At 34.3% G+C, this 21,896-nt stretch overlaps 3 protein-coding genes across 4 annotated transcripts; 1 reads left to right on the forward strand and 2 right to left on the reverse strand.

Annotated features, from left to right (window-relative positions):
• Positions 1–1,426: 1,426 nt before the first annotated feature.
• Positions 1,427–9,875, reverse strand: LOC121250242 (peroxisome biogenesis protein 22-like). Of its 2 annotated transcripts, none has more exons than XM_041149288.1 (8): positions 9,471–9,875; positions 5,997–6,233; positions 5,863–5,910; positions 3,912–3,968; positions 3,725–3,826; positions 2,876–2,941; positions 1,944–2,045; positions 1,427–1,820 (listed from the first exon to the last, which is right to left on the reverse strand). In XM_041149288.1, the coding sequence occupies exons 1-8, from the start codon at positions 9,573–9,575 to the stop codon at positions 1,716–1,718; spliced, it is 822 nt and encodes a 273-aa protein (XP_041005222.1). In that variant the 5' UTR covers positions 9,576–9,875; the 3' UTR covers positions 1,427–1,715. The 2 variants fall into 2 exon arrangements, with proteins under 2 accessions (XP_041005222.1, XP_041005221.1); XM_041149287.1 differs by having other exon boundaries at positions 5,997–6,236; positions 9,471–9,801.
• A 2,504-nt stretch (positions 9,876–12,379) lies between these two features.
• Positions 12,380–13,048, reverse strand: LOC121249320. Its single transcript, XM_041148029.1, has one exon. It carries the CDS (start codon positions 13,046–13,048, stop codon positions 12,380–12,382), a length of 669 nt encoding a protein of 222 aa, XP_041003963.1.
• A 1,456-nt stretch (positions 13,049–14,504) lies between these two features.
• LOC121250671 (G2/mitotic-specific cyclin-1-like) lies at positions 14,505–15,205 on the forward strand. The gene is made up of 3 exons (XM_041149854.1): positions 14,505–14,753; positions 14,850–14,979; positions 15,101–15,205. Exons 1-3 carry the CDS (start codon positions 14,699–14,701, stop codon positions 15,183–15,185), a joined length of 270 nt encoding a protein of 89 aa, XP_041005788.1. The 5' UTR covers positions 14,505–14,698; the 3' UTR covers positions 15,186–15,205.
• The last annotated feature ends 6,691 nt before the right edge of the window (positions 15,206–21,896 follow it).

Below are 21,896 nucleotides of genomic sequence, written 5' to 3' on the forward strand. Positions count from 1 at the left end.
GTGCACTCTCTCAGTACACTCTCTCGGTGTATGTAGTAGCACACTTAAAGAAAATCTCAATTTTATATAGGAAAATGTTGATATGTCGTTTGGGTTTGTCCTTCATTTTGACCGCTCATTTATTTATTTATTTTTACTTAATAACTAAGAAAGTAATTTTTAGTGTATTGGTATATTTTTATATTTTTTTAAAAAAAATTAAATATATTAAAAAAATTTTAAAAAGAAAAGAAGATAAAAATAAAAAAGTAACTTTGTGCTAGAGGGCACGCCCAGCGGTCAAAGCTAGGAGGCACGCTAGCACGACTTTTTTATATAACTCTACACTATTTGCAATAAAATTGTAAAATAGTTGTAAGAAAAATGTAAGCATATTATTATTCCTTCTATTTTAGTAGTGTAATAAATATTTTAATGATAAATTGATAAAAGTTATATACAAGATAAATTTTGTTTTTCACTCGCAATCTTGTTAGAGTAACTATTAGGTATTTTCGAAATACATGTGGGGTATTCTCATGCTATTATAAGATGTCATGTCAATTGAAATGATGCTTACGTAATAAATTTTAATTATATGGCATATTGTAATAGTATGAGAGTACCATACTCTCATACTATTACATTTAAAAAATGAACTTAAAATTCATTAGATCTATACTTATGATTAAGAATAACATTTAAAAGAAGTGATATTATTATTCTAATGATAAATCTTCATAAGTTTCCCTACTCAATCATTTTCCTTATTGTTGATGGATATCTCGTTCCTATACATTTTCTCTTTGTTTCTCGAGCTTATAGTGAGTTACATACACAGTTCGAAAATGTCAAATCTTTGACGGTTCCTTCATATATGATTGAGTTGCAAAACTAGGTATCCTATATTTGAACTGAATTCCTTATAATTAAAGAATATTTTTCTAGTTGCGAGATTATGCTTCCAGCGACAACATGCCATGGGGTGGTAGTCTCACTTATGGGGTCAAATCAATACATCCTAAGAATAAATATTTGAATATCAATCTCATCGATCTCATAAATAACATACCAAGTCCCATCGATCAAATCGTTTTTTTTTTTTTTCGAGAAATAGAACTAGAATTTGACTTGTATCATTGATACAACTAAGGAGAACTGAATCATTATGGCAATGGTGTTGGAGAGGATCTTATTCCTTCGATCTTATGGGAGACTCAGTGGTTCAGAATTTATTTATTTATTTATTTTTATCAGTGGTTAAGAAATAGAGCCAGCATTTATTATGGGGAATTAATCGGAATAGATTAATAAAGCCAGCACGAAAACCCCTCCAATGTGCCCAAGAAATCAACCAAAACCAGCCAATCCGCCTCTACCAAAGTTACAATTGACAAACAAAGAAAAGAACAAAACATTGCAAAACCATAACTGCGGAACTCCTATGTTTCTTGTACTAAAATACACAGACCTTCCATTTGATGAAATTTCCGATGACCAAGTTCGGATGTAGACCAAATCTTTTACAAGAATTACAAGTAACGAAGACTTCTCTCCCTTAAAAACATTGGGAAGGAAATACAAGTTTTCATCTGAATACCAGCCGTATGGGGATACAAAGAACATCGAGCTTCATCGAACAGAAACTCCTAGTTATGAATAAAATCCATGGGGGAGAGAAGGCAACCTAACAAAAGTTCCAAATTATATTACCATTCTTTTTCCGGTTTTCAGAGTTAGACACATCCAAAGAACTGTTCCAAGGATGGGGTGCTGAATACATTCGGAGCAGTCCGTTCAGGTCTGTTAGGAGATATGTGAAGTTGATATTTGATGAATCTCTGTAACAGAGACAATAAAATTTAGAAGAGACATTTCGATGGCTAGGTATATTGACACCAACACATTATGAACATGAGTGCAGATCAACGACTATAAAATGATGACTAGTGGAGATAACATACAGATAACTGATAAATGATTTCAGGATTTGAGTCAATATGCCAGTCCGGTTCCAATTGCCGTACGAAAGATGACCGGCCAATCTCTGTACTACAGAAAAGAACCTGCATATGCATTTCACATGAATCACGACATTAAAAGAAATATGAAATATAATAACAATAAGAAGAAATATTTTTTTAAGTAAAAAAAAGAAGAAATATGTAATCTGAAATGGTGAATACTAATCAGAAAGCATAATTTCTTCATTTATATCCAGAGTTCTTTCGTTGATCAGAAAAAGGGAAAAAAATTCCAGAGTCCCCTAGCTGGCTATGGATCTTGAATTTGTTCCTAACTTCCTACAACCAGAACAAGGAAACATCATTGCCGCATCTAATCTCTTGTAGGTAATCTTAGCCAATAGAATTGACAAGCCAAATCGCAAGATCATATAGCAGAGTTCTAATCTTTCTAGACAAGATTGTGCCCATATTTATGCTCACTGTTGTTTTTCTTCAGTAATACTCCCAGTTGATAACGCCAAGGGTTTTCTCACCAAGTATAATCAATCTCAATCGAAACCAATCAGCAGCCTTGGAGCATCGGGTTTCCTTCTCTTCATAATTTTCCTAGATTCTGATTTCAGCCAAGGTCATTCAAAATAAAATAAAGGAGCCAAACTTGTCCAGTGAGTGGCAGTTCGTTATTCTATTTGTAAGGTGTGTCCCACTACTTCACAAAAGGCTGAAGACATATTCTTGTTATCATGGTAGACAGATTGGGCACGTACGTTGGTACATAGATACGTGGTGTGTAGTCAGCATGGACATATGCATGGATAGTAAATGCATACCCAGGAAGTCCACAGCATTAAACCACATTTATTAAGGTACATAGATAGTCAATAGATAATGGTCATATATTAATGTTAAGAAAAACCACATTTATTTACCTTGTCTTTGACCAAACCACCAGATGTGAAAATCCCAGCATCTTCTAAAGCCAGAAGAACCTTTCTCTGTAGACAAAAGTTCATCACACAAATGACAACGGAATTATTTAATGTCTAAATCATAAACTAAAATTTTTCCTATAAGAGATAATAAACTATAATATAGAAGCAAGAAAACACTGGAATAGAGCAGTCAGCAGAATGAACTTTATTTTAAGCCACTAAAAGTTAACTGCGACTAGCATAACAGAACCCCAACCATGCCGATACTAGAATATCAGTTTTAGAGACCTTATTACAAAACATTAACCAAATATTAGGTCTTAGATTATTTTTTATAAGAAAAAAAATTAGGTCTTAGATTCTTGTATGTCAACGTGACCATACTTGTATCCATAGATGGGACAAATTTGCAGACCAAAAGTCAGCCTAGGTGATAAAGAATATGGCAATATAACACTGTAGAATCCTTGAAATATAAACATATGACATGAACATGAACCCCAAGCACACGGGAAGCAAGCGAAAAATGCGTCAGCCACAATTTCTTCTTTTGATAAGTAATGTTAGCCACTAACATTAGTAAATACTATGTTTCTTTTTTAATATTCTAGATTTGAGAAAATATTAATACCATGTTATTGTATCAGCACTGTAAATTTAAGTTTAAAAATGCTGAACATGCTAAACCGTGCAGAAAAGTACAAGGGTAAGAGCGCAATGAGTATATATGGTTAAGCACTTGAATACTTGCATACTGGCACTATTAAGCACATCACATGGCACAACACATTCTCAGAAAAATTATGGGTAACTGTCACAATGAAATAGTTAACAGGACCCACGCACTTCGCTTTCATCATCCAAAACTGTTTCCATGAGATATAGATCACAAAACTTCGTGATTTCCAACAGTACTTCCAGCACAGGGGACCTAACGGTTGCTTGTTTCTGCCATGAGCATGGAAAACAACATCAATCCTTTTCCAGATTGCTTTTACAAGAACAGAGTTCACTAAACAGAGAGTTACACCACCTGAATCTCCTCTGGACTACTTTCCTCGAGAATTACTCCAAGTAAACGGCAGGTTACCTGCATAAATAACAGTCGCAAAGTGAATACGCAAAAAAAAAAAAAAAAAAAAAAAAAAATTATTCAGAAAGTATTTAATACTAGCAAACCAGAATTTAATGCAGTTAAAACTCTACTTGAAGTTAATTTTTATAACAAGCATTAGAGAGCTGAGAAGCACTGTAGTCAGGGAGTGGAACAGGAGGCTCCCAACCACTTAAAATAGAGAAAATGCTGAACTTGTGGGTGTTGGCATCTAGATAAAAAAATGATGGTAGAATGGCAGCAGGGTGAACTTCACGCATCCAGAACAATTAAGAATGCTGGGTTAGTTATTACAACATGGAATTAAAATAAAAAATAAAAAACTTCACACATCCAGAACAACAAGAGCAGCCTAACTTTAATGTGTACTCACGTTTCACATGGGAGCTTTAGCTGGTATAAAAAAAATGGCTGCATCAAGGGATTCAGGACCTCTTGAGCAATTAACACCAGGAAATTTAGTGTGTTGAGACATGAATCCCACTTTGCATTTCATGCATTCCAATATTCACTATATACATGTATGGGCACTCTACTTCCAAAAGTAAATATTATTTCAACAATCAGAGCATCATACTCTTGCTCTCAACATCAATCTAACACCATAGTCTGTTCACCAAACTAGACCAAATTAGATTCAGTTACAAACTTGGTTTATTGAAAAGTAGGTGTTAAATCTTTTTGAGAATGGTCTGGAGTAAATAAGAACTACTTTAACTTGTGAATGTCCATTGGTGTTACTTTGCTAACTTCTACACATTATTTCCACAACCAAATATATATATTTTTTTTGATAATTGCCACAACCAAATATTAGATAAGAAAACATAAAAAACATTCATTGTGCTTTGCTCAATTATCCAAAACCTTGTTGGGTTTTCAATTAATATGAAATAGAGAAAGTATCAAAAATTCAAAATCACTCCCCGACACATTATCAAAAGATTCCTTAATCTTTCAATCTTATCAGATAGATCCTTGAGGTTTAAGCCGTTACCAAATAGGTCATTCCATCGACTTTTCTAACGAAATGCTTATGAAATGCCCCAAAAAAGCCAGGGAGGTCAAATCTCCAGGGGCCAAGGAGGTCATGTGTCAAAGATCTCAATGCCCTCCACAGTTGTGGCAGTCAGGTCCTTTATTTTTGTGGACCTGATCCAGAACAGAAACATCAAAAGCTGAACTGTCCTTCAAAAACTTCAGCAGGTTACAGAACCCAAACCCAGAATAGAAACATCAAAACATCATTAGAACTGATCAGAACATCCTGTGACAAATTGTTACAGACTGGAATTCCTGGTCAACTGCCTCTAAAGTCTGTCTAATTTAGCATTTAAATATCTTTCCAGATGGTATTCTAGTTTTTCGTATATAATTCTTGTTTTCCCCCATTAGATTCTTTAGTATCACTTCAAGTATGAAATAATTGTAAAGCATAAGAATCAGACCTTGGAGACTGTGAAACTGAAACTTATCAGCAACCCGTGTTATTTTAGAACAGACCATGCGTAGTATGTGACCAATGTGAATTTATCTTATTATATTCGTTTACTTCATTGATACAAAGAAGACCCATGTTATGTCCTGCATGACCATACTGTTTGGTAAGGCCATAGGCATGCAGCAGTTCTGTCCTGCATGACCATTGAGATTGTTGAAGACCTTCACTCAAAATAGAGAAATCACCAATAGTCACATTGACAAAAGAAAGCAAACTATATTTTATTATGGATTCTAGTTTCAACTTTGTGGCAATTTGAGAACTACTACTACATCCTTAAGTCCTTCTTGTAAATAACAATAAAGTAACAAGCAAAACAACAAGATCTTGCTTAGCTTACAAGAATATCCCAGAGCATCTGCCAATTACCTTTCTTCCTTCACTCAATTTCTGCCTCACAATTTGCCCCAAAGTTGGCTGAAAAGGAGGAAGATAGCAACTTAAGAGTATGTCAACAAAAAGCAATATATATTTAAGTGCAGTGCAAATAACTCAACACTAACCTTCACTGACTGAAAGAATTCGTCAACAACAGTTTGTGCTCTTGAGTCCTCCAAGGATGAAGAAACACCGGAAACTACCAGATTTGCATTTGAATTGGTATTGGCACCCGAACTACTGGGTGTACCCGCTTGCCGTTTGGGTTGCCTTCTTTGAGGTTGACTAGGTGATCTCAAAAGCCTCCAAGTGAAGACTATTGCAACAGCAAGCCCCGCAATGGCCCCAACAGATCGTGAATCCTGCTACATAGTTGAAAGTTGTGTTGATGATAATTCCTAATCATGGATTAAAACTAAGAATTGTGAGGAGCTGTGTAACATTACTAAGAAGGAAAGCCTATAGAAGCTTATTTTTTCTTATAGACGTCATCCCTCTTTTTCTGTATCTCTTTCTTTCCTTTGAGAGAATGCTAGTAACCAATATACTTTTGAAAGCATTTCATTAAGCTTACCAATTTACGGTTATAGGTCCAACAGACTTCAATTCCCTCCTTTTTGGAAGGACCACAGATTGTGCTGCTGATTTAATCCTTTGAGGTAGTAGCTTTCGTAGTCTTTCAAAATTTAATTTAATTAGGAAAAATATTACACATTAGGAGAAAAAGCGCATTCCATAAGAATAAAAAACCTTTCTCAGGGAACAGAAAGGGAAATTCTTTCAACTTTTTCAGGAGTAATTTTTCCAGTCAAAGTAATTTTTCAACTTTGTGGAGAACAGTTTTAGACTCAGTATGGTAGAGCATGGGGATGTTGGTGCTCGACCGAGGTGAGTGGATCCTATGGGGTGGGGCTCTGGAAGCACATTCGACGTGGATGGACTGAATTTTCTAGATTTACCCATTTTGAGGTGGGTGACGAGTCCCAAATCAAATTCTGGCATGACATATGGTGTGGTGACAGGGCACTTAAGGAAGCTTATCCCGACTTCTTTGGTATAGCAAGAATGATGCCTCAATTGTGGACCTCGACCAATCTAACGGTACTCCCCAATGGAATATCACATTTCTTAGAGCTGTCCATGACTAGGAAGTTGAAGCAATTTCTGAATCTAATCTGATGATCGAGTTGATTCCATGATTTTACAATCTAATATATTCTGTTCTTGTGAGGAGGGGAGGTGAAGACAAGCTTTTTTGGCAACCCTCGGTGAAAGGGAAGTTCACAATACACTCTTTTTACCAATCCATCTCTAAGTGTAATGTAAATCCATTCCCATGGAAGAGTATTTGGAAGACAAAAAATCCCTTAACGGCATCCGTCTTTGTACGGACAGCTTCTTTGGGGAAGATTCTCACTACCAACAACCTAATGAAACAGTGAATCATAATCTTGGATTGGCATTGTTTGTGTAAAAAAGAGTGGAGAATCCATCAATCATCTATTAATTCATTGTGAGATTGCCACGAATTTGTGGAATGACTTTTTTCCAAGGGTGAGTGTAGCTTGGGTGATGCCAAGATGGGTGGTCGACCTCTTAGCTTCATGGAGAGGTCTCCAAGGCACTTATCAGATTGCCACAATTTGGAAGATGGTTTCGATCTGCCTATGGTGGTGTCTTTGGAGGGAGAGGAACGAGCGAAGCTTCGAAGATCGAGAAGGGTCACTGGATGAACTTAGAACCTTCTTTTTTAACACCTTGTTCCAATGGTCAATTGTAATAGATTTTAATGGCATGAACATCCATGAATTTCTTGTATCACTAGAACATTACTCCTAGGCATTACTCTTGTATATGACCCGTGTACTTGGGCTTTTGTCTATTCCTAAGATCAATAGAATCTTATTTACCAATAAGAAAAAAAAAATCCAGTCAAAAGACAATAAACTCTGTTCTTCTCAAACTTTGGTCTTCCTCACAGGAGCTATGTTCTTAAGCGCAAATGATCCATATTTCTCAGGAACCACAACTCAAAGGTTAGCGTTCCAACAAAGTATATGGATCTTATGGGACGGGTCTTTCAACATCAAAAGGGGTTGGAGAGACTTTTCCACTTTATTAGATTTATAAAGGATGATAAATCCAGGATTAGATTTTGACAAAATGAGTGGTGCGGTGATCAATCATTGAAAAGTTATTTCCCTAGGTTATTAAGAAACACACACTCAAGAGATGCTTATGTGGTGGATCAATAATATCTGGTTAAACTCTAGTCCTTGGTGTGTTAAGTTTGTCAGGGAGGCTAATGATTGGGAGGTGGAACCTTTCACATTGTTTTGTATCCATGTTGAGTGGATCTATTAACTGTCAAAAAGGGTAGTTTCGATGCCACCTTTGCGCGCTATTGTGGAGGAATGCCCCTTCATGCTTACTATGGTCTATACCAAGAGAGGAAGATTATTGTTGTACTGAAGATTGCGAAAATTCATTGGAGCTCAAGACATCTTTTCTTTTTTTGATTGGCACAGTGTGTCCAAGAACAAAGTCCCGACTAATCCCTTGGGAGCACATGCCCTCGGCAAGGAGTTTCAGCAGGTGCACCTTGGGTAATTCAAGAAGAAATTCTCTCAATCCGATAGCCCTAGAAATTGGTTGCACCCAAGAGGATTCAAACCTTAGACCTAGATGGAGTATATCACCAAGACTAAGGCTTTTGCCAATTGAGCCAACCCACAGGGGTTTCAAGACATCTATTCTTAACACTCTCTTCCAATCGATAGTGGTCCAAACCAGCATAGCCTTTTCTGTTTTTCCTTAGGTGGAATTCTTATATACTTTCTATGTACAGGGAAACTATTTCTTTTAGTATTAATAATTTTTTGATAAGTTTTTTAGAATTAATAAATCATTATCTTACCTATAAAAAATGCTTGGTCAAATATTAAAACCTTAAAAAATTCCAGTACCCTCACTGGCACAAAAATAATCCTCCTTTCATGTTAGAACGCCACAACAATGTAAAGGGAGAATAAAAAAAAAATAACTTGTATTGATACAATAATTAAAAACATGATGCCAGCATAATATTTTTTTTTTTTTCTTTATAAGTGTCAACATAACAAATTTAATTTTTTTTTGTATCTAATTCCAACCTCAAGTAATGAACATTAGGCTTCATAAGCATAAATTCAAAGGTGATACCTAATGCCTAAAGCTTCTAATAATCACTAAAACTACTCCAAATTAATGTAACCCATATAAATTGCGATGACGCGCCCTTATTCGAGCAATCTACAACACTAGAATATCAGAATTTTCATCGTCAGAAATATCTATAATTGTTAATAGCTGTTTGTTTAAACACCATTGTTTTCTATCTAAACCCAGAATACTCTAAGTTTCAAACAAGTACTGAACGGCAAAAATAAAAGATGAAACTTAAATTAGAGCAGAAACTAACAAAAACATTAGATTACAACAAAAATCTTGGCAACAACGATGTATTCTTGACACGAAACGAGCACCAGATCCGCTAGGAATCTCGGAAAAAAAAAAACTCAGAAATTGATATCTAGAGGAAAAGGAAAGGAGGGATGAACCATGTTTTGGAGGGAGATCGGGAGGAGCTTGGAAATCTTGATGGTGAGATAAGCCCCGAAGCGCTTGATCAGCTGGACCAGCTCTTGTTTCGAGGAATCTGCCATGGCCGAACCCAAACACAACCAAACAAGCGTCGTCGTTTCGAAGAGCCAAAAGTCTGAAAGAGAAGGCTTAATTTCTCAGGTCCATCGCTTTACACCGTCATTGGAGAGAGGGAGAGAGAGAGATTGTGCTTTGAGTAATTGCGTCAACGATCTAAAAAGAGAAGGAAGGTGTTTACTTTTATTAGATCGTAAATAATCAAGATTACCATGTAAGTAGTTCGAGTTCGGTTCAATCAATTCGTGCTTGACTCATTAATAATGTGTTGAATAGGTTTCGAAAAAAATAATAATGTGTTGTATAGGATATAGAATGCCTCAAACATGCTATTTATAAGCTTCTTGGGTAAACACAATATTTATTATATATATTTCTTTTTCTTTTTTTTTTTTTTTTTTTTATGAAAAGCGAAGATTTCTATCCCAGCAATGTGTTTTATTGTGTCAACAAAAAACCTTCCAAATAGATTTATTCTTTTTGTTTATGTAATTTCTTAATTGTAATTTAAAGAAATTTTGATAGGACAATTCTTATACTTTGGCCTATTTTGATCAAATATCCAACGTATTTTAGATTAAATAGCCCAACGCAGAAAGAATGTCCCGTCAAAATTTGTTGATGCATTTTTCAGACATGTTCTGAGTTCCACAATACAATTGAATAACCTATGATGATGGCTTAGACGTTGATACAATACTCAAATGATCTTTTATAAAATAAATAATAAATAAATTATATAAAATATAAATAAAAAGAAATACAGAAATTTACGTAATTTGATACCATGGTCTATTTGAGAGCGAAATCCACTATATTTGATGATTTTACATGAGTCTCTTATGACCTTCGTGAGCTCTTAATACAATAGAGAAAATAGAGTTGAATAGATGCTGAAGAAGATACTTTCCTTCTAGTATGGGTGAACAAGAACTATCAGAACTGACCTTTGCTGACTAGAATTGGCTGTCGAATTTTAGAATAGATCAAAATCAATGGAGAACCGATCGGCCGATGGTCTTAAATTTTGAAAACTAACCTATATCATATATATATATTTATTTTATTCTTACATAAAATGATGCTGTTTAATTTAAATGAGTTGAACGGTGTCATTCTATAACTTAGTTTTAGAAAAAAAAAAAGAAAAAAAAAAAGAAATAACGGTGTTTGTTACACCAAATTAAAGATGCTACCCGCACTTCACCCCCGCATGGGCGGGGGGTTTGCCCTTGGAATCTGCCACAGCATCCTGGGGCGGGGCCCCCGTCTGTGTGTCGGGGTGCGAAAATGGACCCCTAGTTCATTTGCCCCATCCACTGCTCACCCACGGCGGTCAAAACAAAAAAAAATTCAAAGCAAAGAGAAAATCTAACATAGTACAAATTCACAAAAAAAACAACAATAAAATACACTACAGATCGAGGGAAAAATAAAAAAAACGATTTAGCAAACCGATGTGCACGGGCCCACGATGACCGCAAGAGGGAGAGAGGATCTGTCAATAAAAGAATTTACAAATAGATTTATTCTTTTTGTTTATGTAATTTTTTAATTATAAGTTCAAGAAATTCACAACTCTTCGGCCTATTTTGATAAAATATCCAGCGTATTTTAGATTAAAATAGCCCAAAGCACAAGGAATGTCCCACCAAAATTTGTTGATGCATTTGTCGGGCATAATTGGAACCTAACAATATGGTTAAATGATCATCACGATGGATTAAGCGTTAATATAGTGCTTAGATGTTTGTACATAAAATAAATAATAAATTAAACATATAAAATATAAATAAAAATAGATATAGAGATTTATATAATTCAATATAAAAATTTACGTCCACAAGCCATTTGGAGGTGAAATCTATTGTATTTAGTAATTTTATAGTTTCTCATGATGTTCTAGAACTCTCAATACAATAGAGAAAATAGATATGAAGAGATACTCAAGAATATGTTTTTGTTTTGAAAAAAGAAAAAGCCCCATAAGTTGTAGAGAAGTAGTAGAGAAAAAGAGAGCCTCATGAATTGTAGAGAAGTAGTAGAGATACTAGATGCTTCACGTTTGTAGCGGTTCTTTTGAGATATCCTTCATTTTTTTAAGTCTTATTATTTTTTTTGAGGGAGGGGTATAAAACTCCCGACCTTCATTTTGGAGGTTAGGGGTTATGCCAACAGGCCATAGGCCTTTGACATTTTGTTAAGTGCTATTTTGTTTATGTCAGTTTTACATATTTGTATTTGAGTCAATATCCTGATTTTCTGATTTTATCTATTTTTTATCTTATCTCTATTTAACTTTTTTTTTTTTTTTTTACGTGTATATGTATATATATATTTTAAAATTTGGATTTATGTTTTCACTTTATTTCAAGATCAGTATTATAAACGAAAAAAACTACATCTTAACAAACAGATGATCAGAAGCATCCTAAATCTTAACAAAAACGGAACGAAGATCAAAGAGTCCTTGCGTGGAACCAAGACACAACCATACATATTGAACGTCACATATTTTTACAGTTCCATGACTGCACAGCTAAAATCACATGTACGAAGCGCAAACTTATATATAGACGTGTGTTGGTCACATGCATCAGGTTTTTACCGTAGACATGCAACAAGTCCTTAAATCATTCTTCAATCAGATCAATGGAGAAAACAACTAAACTGAAAGAACTAACAAAAATTTCAAAGAAAATTAAAGAAGATGATAGACCAAACAGACTGAGCATTTAATGCAACACGTATCTAATTTTCGGGTAATCAATATGAATCTTACGCGCGCGAGCATTTAACGCTGTGTTTATCACTCTATACTGAACCATCCAATTCGATCAAGAAGTTGGGGACAATCCATGTACCAAGAATTGAGATTCCAGTGTACGACTCGGAAGCGACACAAGGGGCAATTATCACCGCAAAGAAACCACGCAAGAATGCAGCCGAGATGGTAGACGTGTGAGCATGGCAACAAAGCAGCTTCAGTCCCAGCCTGCAACTCTTGTAAGCAGATGGCGCAATCCGAAGGGTCTTCAAGTTCCACCTTCTTTAGCTCCAAATCGAGATATGCCAACGACAGCCGGTAGATGGCCTCGTCCCTACTGCTCAGCTCCTCAGACGTAAAATAAAAAACCCAATGAAACTCGCGTATCTCTGCGATGTCCAAGACCACATTGTAGACATGCACGCAGTGCGTGTCCCTAGGCAGCGAGCCAACACACTCCGAAACAGCATCGATAAATCCAGGACAATCGTGAAAGAACTGTGGGATGTTCGTGCTGGAAAGCAGAAGGGGTACGACGGTTTTGGAGGACTCCTCGGACGCCAACAGTCTGCGCTGCACTCGAAAAACAACCAGGCTCTCCTCCTCGTATGGGTGCTGCGGTTTCACCACATGGAAGTTGAGCATCAATTCATCCTCAGATAAAGGGGAACCATCGTCGGGTTCAGTATAGTACTCGGATTCCATTGCCATGTTTACGCCGTCGCTATTTGCCTAATTCCAAGGGGAAGGAGAGGAGATCATTTTGGTTTCGGCTAATTGATTGAAAAAATAATTGCTTGTATTATCATATATATATATATATATATATATATGTAGCAAAGACGTTAACAGGTAGTAGAATTACCGAATCCTAGTCTAATTATAATTACTTGGTTTTGAGTTTTCCTGATCTGGGTCTCTTCGGGTGCTGAATCGCTGATCATCGATAAAGTCACAAGAGTCGAGAGAGAACTTCAAAATCACATTTTCAAAATCATTTTACTAACAAAAACACAGATTAGGGGTACTTTGGATACGAAGCAATTTTTTTTTTTAAATTTCTCATTATTATTATTATTTCTCAGATCATTGTTTAGTTGAAATGGCTAAGATCGACCCCATATATACATGCATACATATATATACATAGTAGGTAAAAGCAACGTGCAATGTATGTTTTCTTAGTTTATATTTTATTTTAATTTTTTAATAATAAAGACATCATTTTTTAGCTTAATTAAATAATAATGTAATGTTTATATTGTATAAATTAATATCACAAGTAAAAGAAGTGTATTAATAGAAAATATAACATAGTTTTATAAATAAACATCATTTATAATCTTATGAAAATTATTTGAGATGATTTTGATTCTAGGATGACAATTCAGCATTTTTTTCATCTTATATTATCTCGATAGAAATGACATTATAATGCTTAGAAATAAGCCTAGAAATATATCAATACACTTGAAATCACTTTCTTAATCACTAAATAAAAAAAAAAAAATTTTTTATCAAGCTGTCAAATGAAATGGTAAGAATGAGACGGCATAATAGTATTTTTTTTTTTAAAAAAAGTTAAATCATCTATTCTTTTTCCGAAGATTTTTTTACAAAATTTTCAATATATCTCAGTGTCCCTTAAGGCTCTCATGTGTGGACAGCGCATTAAAAGGGCAAAAAAAGTGAAGTTGTTTCAATCAACAGAAAAAGAATATTAACGCATCACGATCCGCGTCACCATTCCACAATCACATCTTCGTTGTCCACTCCACTCGAGAAAACACAAGTTATGGCCGCATCCACCGTTCGCTTTCATACCGAGAACACACACGGATAGTGAATAATTTTTCCTCATCCATTTCATTCCACTGCTATTGTGTTTTCAGACTCTCTGTTCTTGGGTCTCTCTTTGCTTTCTCTCCCTCTCTATCCTACGAAAAACTCGCCGAATGAAGGCCTTTGCCTCACTGAGTGCTGTCGTCAACCAAGATCTGCACCAAGCCGAGCCACCCCGAGCCCTCAATACCGCCTGCAGCATCACTAAACGCAACCCCAAACCGCTACTACTCCTCCGTAAGCCGCTGGTGCTTTTCCCCTGAACGGAGCCTCTCTCTCTCTAGATTTCTCCTCCCTCCCGATCTCCTCAGCCACGGAAACACCTCCCAAGCACCCCGTTTGTGTTTTTTGGGCTCTATATTTCTCTGTACCTTTGTTCGTATTTTCTCGGGAGGGCTCAGTCCTTAGATGTTCTAACGTTTTAGGGTGGTGGTGGGTCTTGGGATCCAGGAGTTTGTTCTCTTGTATCCAGGAGTTTTGTTCTCTGGTAGTGATTGTTCTTTCAGATAATCGAAGAGAATGGTTATTACTGACGAGAACAATCCCGATTTGAACAAGCCCACTAATCTTCAAGGTAATTTTGAGATTTTTTTGACGATTCAAGACTGACTTTGGTTGTAAAACCAGAAATCTGACATGGTTCTTTTGTCATTTTTTTTAATGGTAGAAGGGATAGAGATGGGTAATAGAAAGTTCGGTCAGGAGATTACCCAGAACAGAACGGCTTTAAGAGTCATTAATCAGGGTTTAGTGGGAGGTCGAGCATACCCTTGTGCAGTCAATAAAAGAGCCTTGTCAGAGTAATGTTATCGATGCTCAATCTGAAGTTATAATGCATTTTTGTTTCTTGTTTTGTAGTCTTTGTTTTTGTTTTTTTTGGTTTCTGGAATTGATTTGTGTGTTTTTGCTCTTCTGTTTTAGAAAACATGAAATCTGCGAAAAGAAGCAGGCAGATCCAGTGCATCGACCGATTACGAGGTCTGGAACTTGGAATGTAGCCCTGTAATTTCATTTTTGTTTAATATTTTTGGCTGCTGACTGAAGGTCGTAGAAGGAAATAAAATTCAAAATTTGAATATGATATCTTTTGATAGCTTTAGGGAGAAAAAAAAAACCCTTTTGACTAAATAAAAGTTCTTACTGTTTTTGCTATTTTCAAATCCGAAGAGTCGAAGAGAAAGCCAACCAGACAGAACAAGGGTTTGGGAACTTGGTGTTTAATTTTCAGTGGTGTTTAATTTTCAAATCTAGCTAACGTTTTCCCTCCATGAACTTAGGAGACTCGGTGTTCTATACACTGCAGCTTGGTTTTTTCTACATGGATTTTGATCTAATTTCCAAAAGCCTTGAAGAGGGTGGAGAACCAAGAAAGAAATAACTACCTGAAGGTGTATTAAGGTAGAATTTCCCTGTTTTTTCTACATTGTTTTTACAATCATCATATAAGTTCCATAATCTAGCTAATATGTTACATAATCTTTTACACAATAATAAATAATTGAATATGCTAGAAATATCTCAAACTCAGATTATGATAATATTGATAATATTATGATATTGCCTCTTAATATTGATAATATGCTTGCAGTTCTTTCCAGAAAATGCTAAAGCTAATCGCATGGATTGGTTTCAGGTAATAATAAAGCTTGTGCCAAAGTAGATTTATATTCATAGTGACATATACATATACATAGAGACATATATTCTTAGTGACATATACATAGAGAGGGATCAGAGACGAGACATGATAATAAAGCTTGTGCTCAAGTTGATTTAGAAGTAATCTATTTGGAAGATGATGGAATAATAGAAAGTATTTATTTTAGATTAATAATATTTATTTCTTTATTTAGTGTGTTCTGCACAACTAAAAAAATATTTTATTCTTTATTTCTTGAGGCATGCTGTTGATTTTATTGTTGATTAGATGCACAAATACCTGCTTAAATTCTAGGAAAGCGGCTTAGAGTTTGTTCCTTGTATTGTTATCTTCACCTTCCTATAGATGCCTCTTATAGTCTGAAGGCTCATGTTTCAGATATGCTATAGATGCCTTTTATTGTTGTTTTTTATTCTCACCTCTCAACATAGTTAATATTTTATTCATAAAACATGTTTCTATCAATTCTATAAGCTCTTGTCCATAATGTTTGACTAAAATCCATATCAGGATCTTCTTAAGTTAATTTGGTCATGTCTACTTGTTTGCTTCGGTTTTGATAATGTACAAGTCTAGCTTGGAATCAGCTTGCAAAGGGTCTTGGAGCCTTTGTCGGGGCAGTATTTTTTTAGATCTTTTGGTTATATAAAATAACAACTCTTTTTTTTTTTTCTGATTTTTTAAAATGAATTTTTAAATCTAACTAATCTGAAGGCTCATGTTTCAGATATGTTTTTTATGTTCCAGCTAATGTATGTTTTTTTATCTTCTCTGGTTTTAGCATACTCTTGTTTCAAATATGTTTTAGCATACTCTTGTTAGAAGCGGCATATTGAATGTAAATAACTCTAGAATTGTTTGTTACAATTAAATAACTCTAGAATTTTGAATCTTCTGCTGTTAGAATTTTCTGTAAATTTATGTCTAGTTGTCAACAACAAAAAAGATCCTACCTTTATACTGTTCACATTTTCTTTCTCAAGGTCGTGTTTGCTGTGAATTTTTTTTTTTAATTCTATGTTCTCTCTCTCAAAAACATAGCTACACTATAGATATACTATAAACACAGAAAAGGTGGTTAGGTTGACCTTTTCAATGTTTCCTTCAAACTTTAGCACCACTGCACTGCTTCCAGACACCTGATTTGAGAGAAACAGAGCATAGAAGAAAAAGATAAAATGAATATGCATTTATACAAATATGCAGATCTTGAGGTCAGAACTGGTTTTCTGTAATAGTTGACATAAAACAGATAGATAAAGATGCGAAAGATTACCTCAAATCCAGCAAAATTTGAATATGTAAATCTCTAGTAGCTTCCAACAGCATAAAGATGAATACAAACTCAAGGAGAAACGGAGAATTTCTTCGGCTGAGAATAGTATTTGATGAGAAGAGTATTATTCAATGTTGTGTTATTCTATAAATTTTTTGCATTTGTATTTTTTTTTTTAATATGTAATTGTTAATTGGAGATTTGTATTGGCAAGATGTAAATACAATGAATTTGTGCATGCAGATGTATCGTCAGAGAATTTCATTGAGTGGATGAAAATATAACCGTTTAATATTCTAATTCAATCAGTAAATGGGCTTTGAAGACCCCAATAAATGGGCATCAAATTTGAAAATACCGCTGTTTTAACGGAATGAAATAACATTTAACGGGAAAACAATGTAAACCGTTAAACCAAGAATTGCTGTTTCATAGCCTCTATATATATAAATGAGATATATATATATATATATCTCCCCATATTTCGAGGACAGATTAATATAAAATTAAAAGCAAGAATAACTAAGGACTGATGGAGAGCGCATTTTTTGCCTAAATCGGAGATGATTTAGTATTTGATGTCATGATCAGGCCCTTAGAATTTGATTAATTAGGGTCTGCATATGACTATTACTTTATAAATATCTCATTTAATTTTTGTTACACTAAGGATGGGAAATTAGGAATTCTCACTTCGAGAGGAAAGGGCCTCCAGAGATAGAGAGAAGATAAAGAAAATGAAACTTGTACTAATATCCCAAATGATCTCCACATTACCTTACAGAGGAACCATAATAGATTTTGTTGGACAATGGACCCCATTAATATTTGTATGTCGAAATTACAAGTAAATGTAGAGAAATGAAATACAAATCTAAATGAAATGTAAAGTAAATGCGACTAAATGAAATGCAGCTTCTAGATTCATCAGTGCTGGTGCACCTTAATCGAACCCAACCCTTTCTTCCAATCACTTCTGCCGAAATTAGGGTTTCTCCCCTTTCTATTGTAACGATTTTTTAATTTAATTTATGTCTTTATAGATTAATATATAAACCCTTTATTTATCTCTTCATTTTGATTATATGATAAGCTGATTTAAAACCAAATATATATATTGGTTTCTCCACACAGAATAAATAATTTGTTTCAGAATGCCATTATAATCAATGTTAGAGGCATCTGTTTCAACAATTTTAAAGGAACCAAAAGTAAGAATATCAAGACACGAAAGAGTTTTAACATGTGTCTTGATCTGTTTAATAAGATTAGTATGAATTTTGGTCCAAGGGAGATGGTTGGAATGTAGTCACTCAAAGAGTGGACGACATTGTTTTCTCATATCTTTATATAATTCTGCAACATAGTCGAGAGAACTAAAAAATCTCTGTAACTGGATTTTATTAAGAATGACATTGAAAAATTTGTCAGCAAATTTAATAATACGGCTAATAGGTCGAATTTTACTTTCAGAAATATCATAATCAAGAAATCTAATCTTGGTTTGAAATAATTTGATTTCTTAGCAGGGATAACAAGACCTTTTGTCTAATGATATCTAGAAACAAATTCAAATGTTTCGAAGTGTTCATCAAGAAGAATATTTTCATAAGCTCAATAAGATGATGGTTAGCCAAGAACCTGAAACTTCTAAATCAAAAATTAGTTTTTAAGAAATTTTGGGAAGATTTGAAAAGAAAAAACCCAAATAAATTTCTAGTATTGATTTACAATGTGAAGCCGTTTTATTAAAAAAGAAATTGTTGAACTTAAAACTGAGATTAACAGTCTCAAATCTGAAAATGATTCTTTTAAACAAGAGTTATTATGTTTAAAAATTGATAAACAGTTTGATTAAGATATTCCTTCTGATAATGATGAGCAAATAAATGATTCAGATTCAAGTCAAAAGGAAGAAAAAACTTCTTCTTCTGAACAAAATCAAATTTGCTTGATCCATTATATTATTCCTCCCAAGTGGTTTTCTAAGGTTACTATTATTGTCTGTCATGAATATGAATTTACTGTGATTGCTATGATTGATTCCGGTTCAGATATGAATTGTATTCAGGAAGGAATAATACCTAGTAAGTATTATGAAAAATCTACTAAAAGATTATTTTCGGTTAATGGATCTCAGATGAAGATCAAGTATGAGCTCAATACTGCTCATATCTGCCAGAATAATGTTTGTTTTAAAAACCATTTAGTCCTTGTTAAAAATATGACCGGAAAAGTCATATTAGGAATTCCTTTAATTTTTGCTTTATACCCATTCTTTTCGGAAAATGATGGCATTACTACTGATCATTTTGGTCAGAAAGTAAACTTTAAATTTGCTTCAAAATTTGATATTGATAGTAATAAAAGTTTGAAATCTTTACTTTCTGCTAAAACAAAACATTTGAATTTCTTGAAACAGGAAATCAAATATAAAAAGTTTGCTCCACTCATAATGTCCAAATGGGGTAGTAATGACAGCCTTATATCTATCGACTCACTAATCTGGATTTGTCAAAATCTTGATTTTTGGTCAAACTTGGAGAACACTACAACGTTACTAAGCCTATGAATCAAGTCATTCTTATTGGGAGTATGATACCTAATCCAGTCTAAGACTTTGTTCAAATGTTTGTAATTAATAACAAGGTGGGATATCCCTCTCTGAATTTCTACATTTTTCTGGATATAAAATCAATACAAGACCAATAAGACTTACTATGTCTAATAATATTCTTAGCAAGCAAATCCTGTATTTCAATTTTGCAAAATTCTAAAGTCTCAATTTTCATTTGAATAAGTCGAGTTTTGGTGGGAATATTTTTCTTGAAAAAATCTTTAATATAAGGTAAAGTAACAACATGTTTCTTCCTATGGCAGAAAGCATTTGGAAGATCAGAACAAACATCATCAATACGTTTTTTGTTAAAATTATTGATCTTTGATTGTAATAATTGGCGAAGCCAAATTTGGCTCTGATACCAGAAAGGGGCGGAAGTCGAAGCACAAATAAGTAGATAAGAAAGAGAACATATAAAGGAGGAGGCCAGATTTATATTTGTTCATCTTATCTATTGTGTTGTCCTCCATCATTTACTTTATACTTTCTTCATCTTATTCAATTTCTGTTTCTGTTGGCGTCACACCGATTATAACGAATCCCAAGGATCGTGTCTGTAAGGCTCGTTTTGCTAGAAAAAAGCGTTTAGGGCATGAGTGAGTAGATGGTTGACCTCAGGGTATGTGTTACAAAATGCAACAGAGATATGAGTGACGATAAGATTAGTGAGTATTAAATTTAGTTTTGGTTGATTTCATGATAAATAAAATGTCTAGATCTAATTCGTCTATTAATTCTAGATCTAGTATGCCCCCTGATATCATTAATAAGGAGGATTTTTTTAGGGAAGAAATTGATAATGTTGATTTTAATAAATGAAGTATTCTAATATCTATTAATGATGTCGTCCCTAAGCATGACTCTAGAGATAAAAACATTTTGATACCATCTATAATCAGACATTTGACGGCATCTCAAATTATTTTAATAATTGTTAATACGATTAGTAATGTTAGAGGGAGTTCAAACAAAATATTTAAGAATAGTATAAATCAAAGTATTAATACCATCAGGGTTGCCTCTTCCTATGGTTGTGTCAAAAATAGGTAAACCATCATCAATGTAAATAATAGTGGAATGGGTGAATGAATTGAAAATATCATTCATAATGTTTTGGAATTCACTAGGGATATTTTTTAGTCCAAAAGATATTACATGATTTATATCTGTTCATCTTGTCTATTGTGTTGCCCTCCATCTTTTACTTCCTCCTGATATCGTTAATAGATATTGGGTATGACACCTCCAACCCTCGCTTATGATTTTACGGAGAACCATGGCATTAAGGAGTATATTGCACGGGTCACACCCTTCAAGAGATTGTGGAAGTTTTGTGTACTTGTATGCCTAGTATGCATGTATACAAATTCACATCAAAAAGTAATAAATGGCTTGTTTTACAATCACAAACAATAGTACCAGAGTAGATACCGACATTTTAAAATACCATCCATAAGTCACATTGTCTCAACATCACCATGTTGTTATAAAGTCATTGCAATCATAAATTGTCCATCAAATTCATTTAAATAAAAAATAGGGATAATCAACAATAGAATGATAGCCCAAACAGGGACATGCCCCGGTCTCACTCCTCAGGCTGTATTGGGTCGTCTTGTTTGTGCACACCCTTGTTGCCTACGTTTGCATCAAACCGTAGTGGAATTACCACAGTAAGATTTTGAGAAATATCAATATATATGTTAAAAATCATGACAATACATAAAATACATGTAATGACAGTAAATAATAAAAGTATAAAACATAAGGATCTGAGCAACAATGTACACTTACAGAAATAAGAATCCTGAGTAGAAGAGATACAATACCTTAGGGTAGTACAAAGATCCCAAGCAACATGTATATAAAGGAATTCAAAACAATAAGCATCTCAAGTAGTGGGTATGAAGCCTTAAAACAACAGAAACCCGATCAACAATTAATCTTAAAACTGTGATTACCTGCACGCATAAGTATTTATCCATGAAGACCCTCGAGCACTGAGCAATATACACATTTTCCTCAACACAATAAACAACCCGAGCAATATACACATTTTCCTCAACTCAGTAAACAAGCTAAGCACCTAATGCCCAATCATCAATGAAAAAATCTTAAGTCTGAGAACCCCAGGACCTCCAAACATCCATAAAATCTCCTT

The sequence above is a fragment of the Juglans microcarpa x Juglans regia genome, chromosome 2D (genome assembly GCF_004785595.1).
Source record: "Juglans microcarpa x Juglans regia isolate MS1-56 chromosome 2D, Jm3101_v1.0, whole genome shotgun sequence".
In the NCBI taxonomy this organism is placed as follows: Eukaryota; Viridiplantae; Streptophyta; class Magnoliopsida; order Fagales; family Juglandaceae; genus Juglans; species Juglans microcarpa x Juglans regia.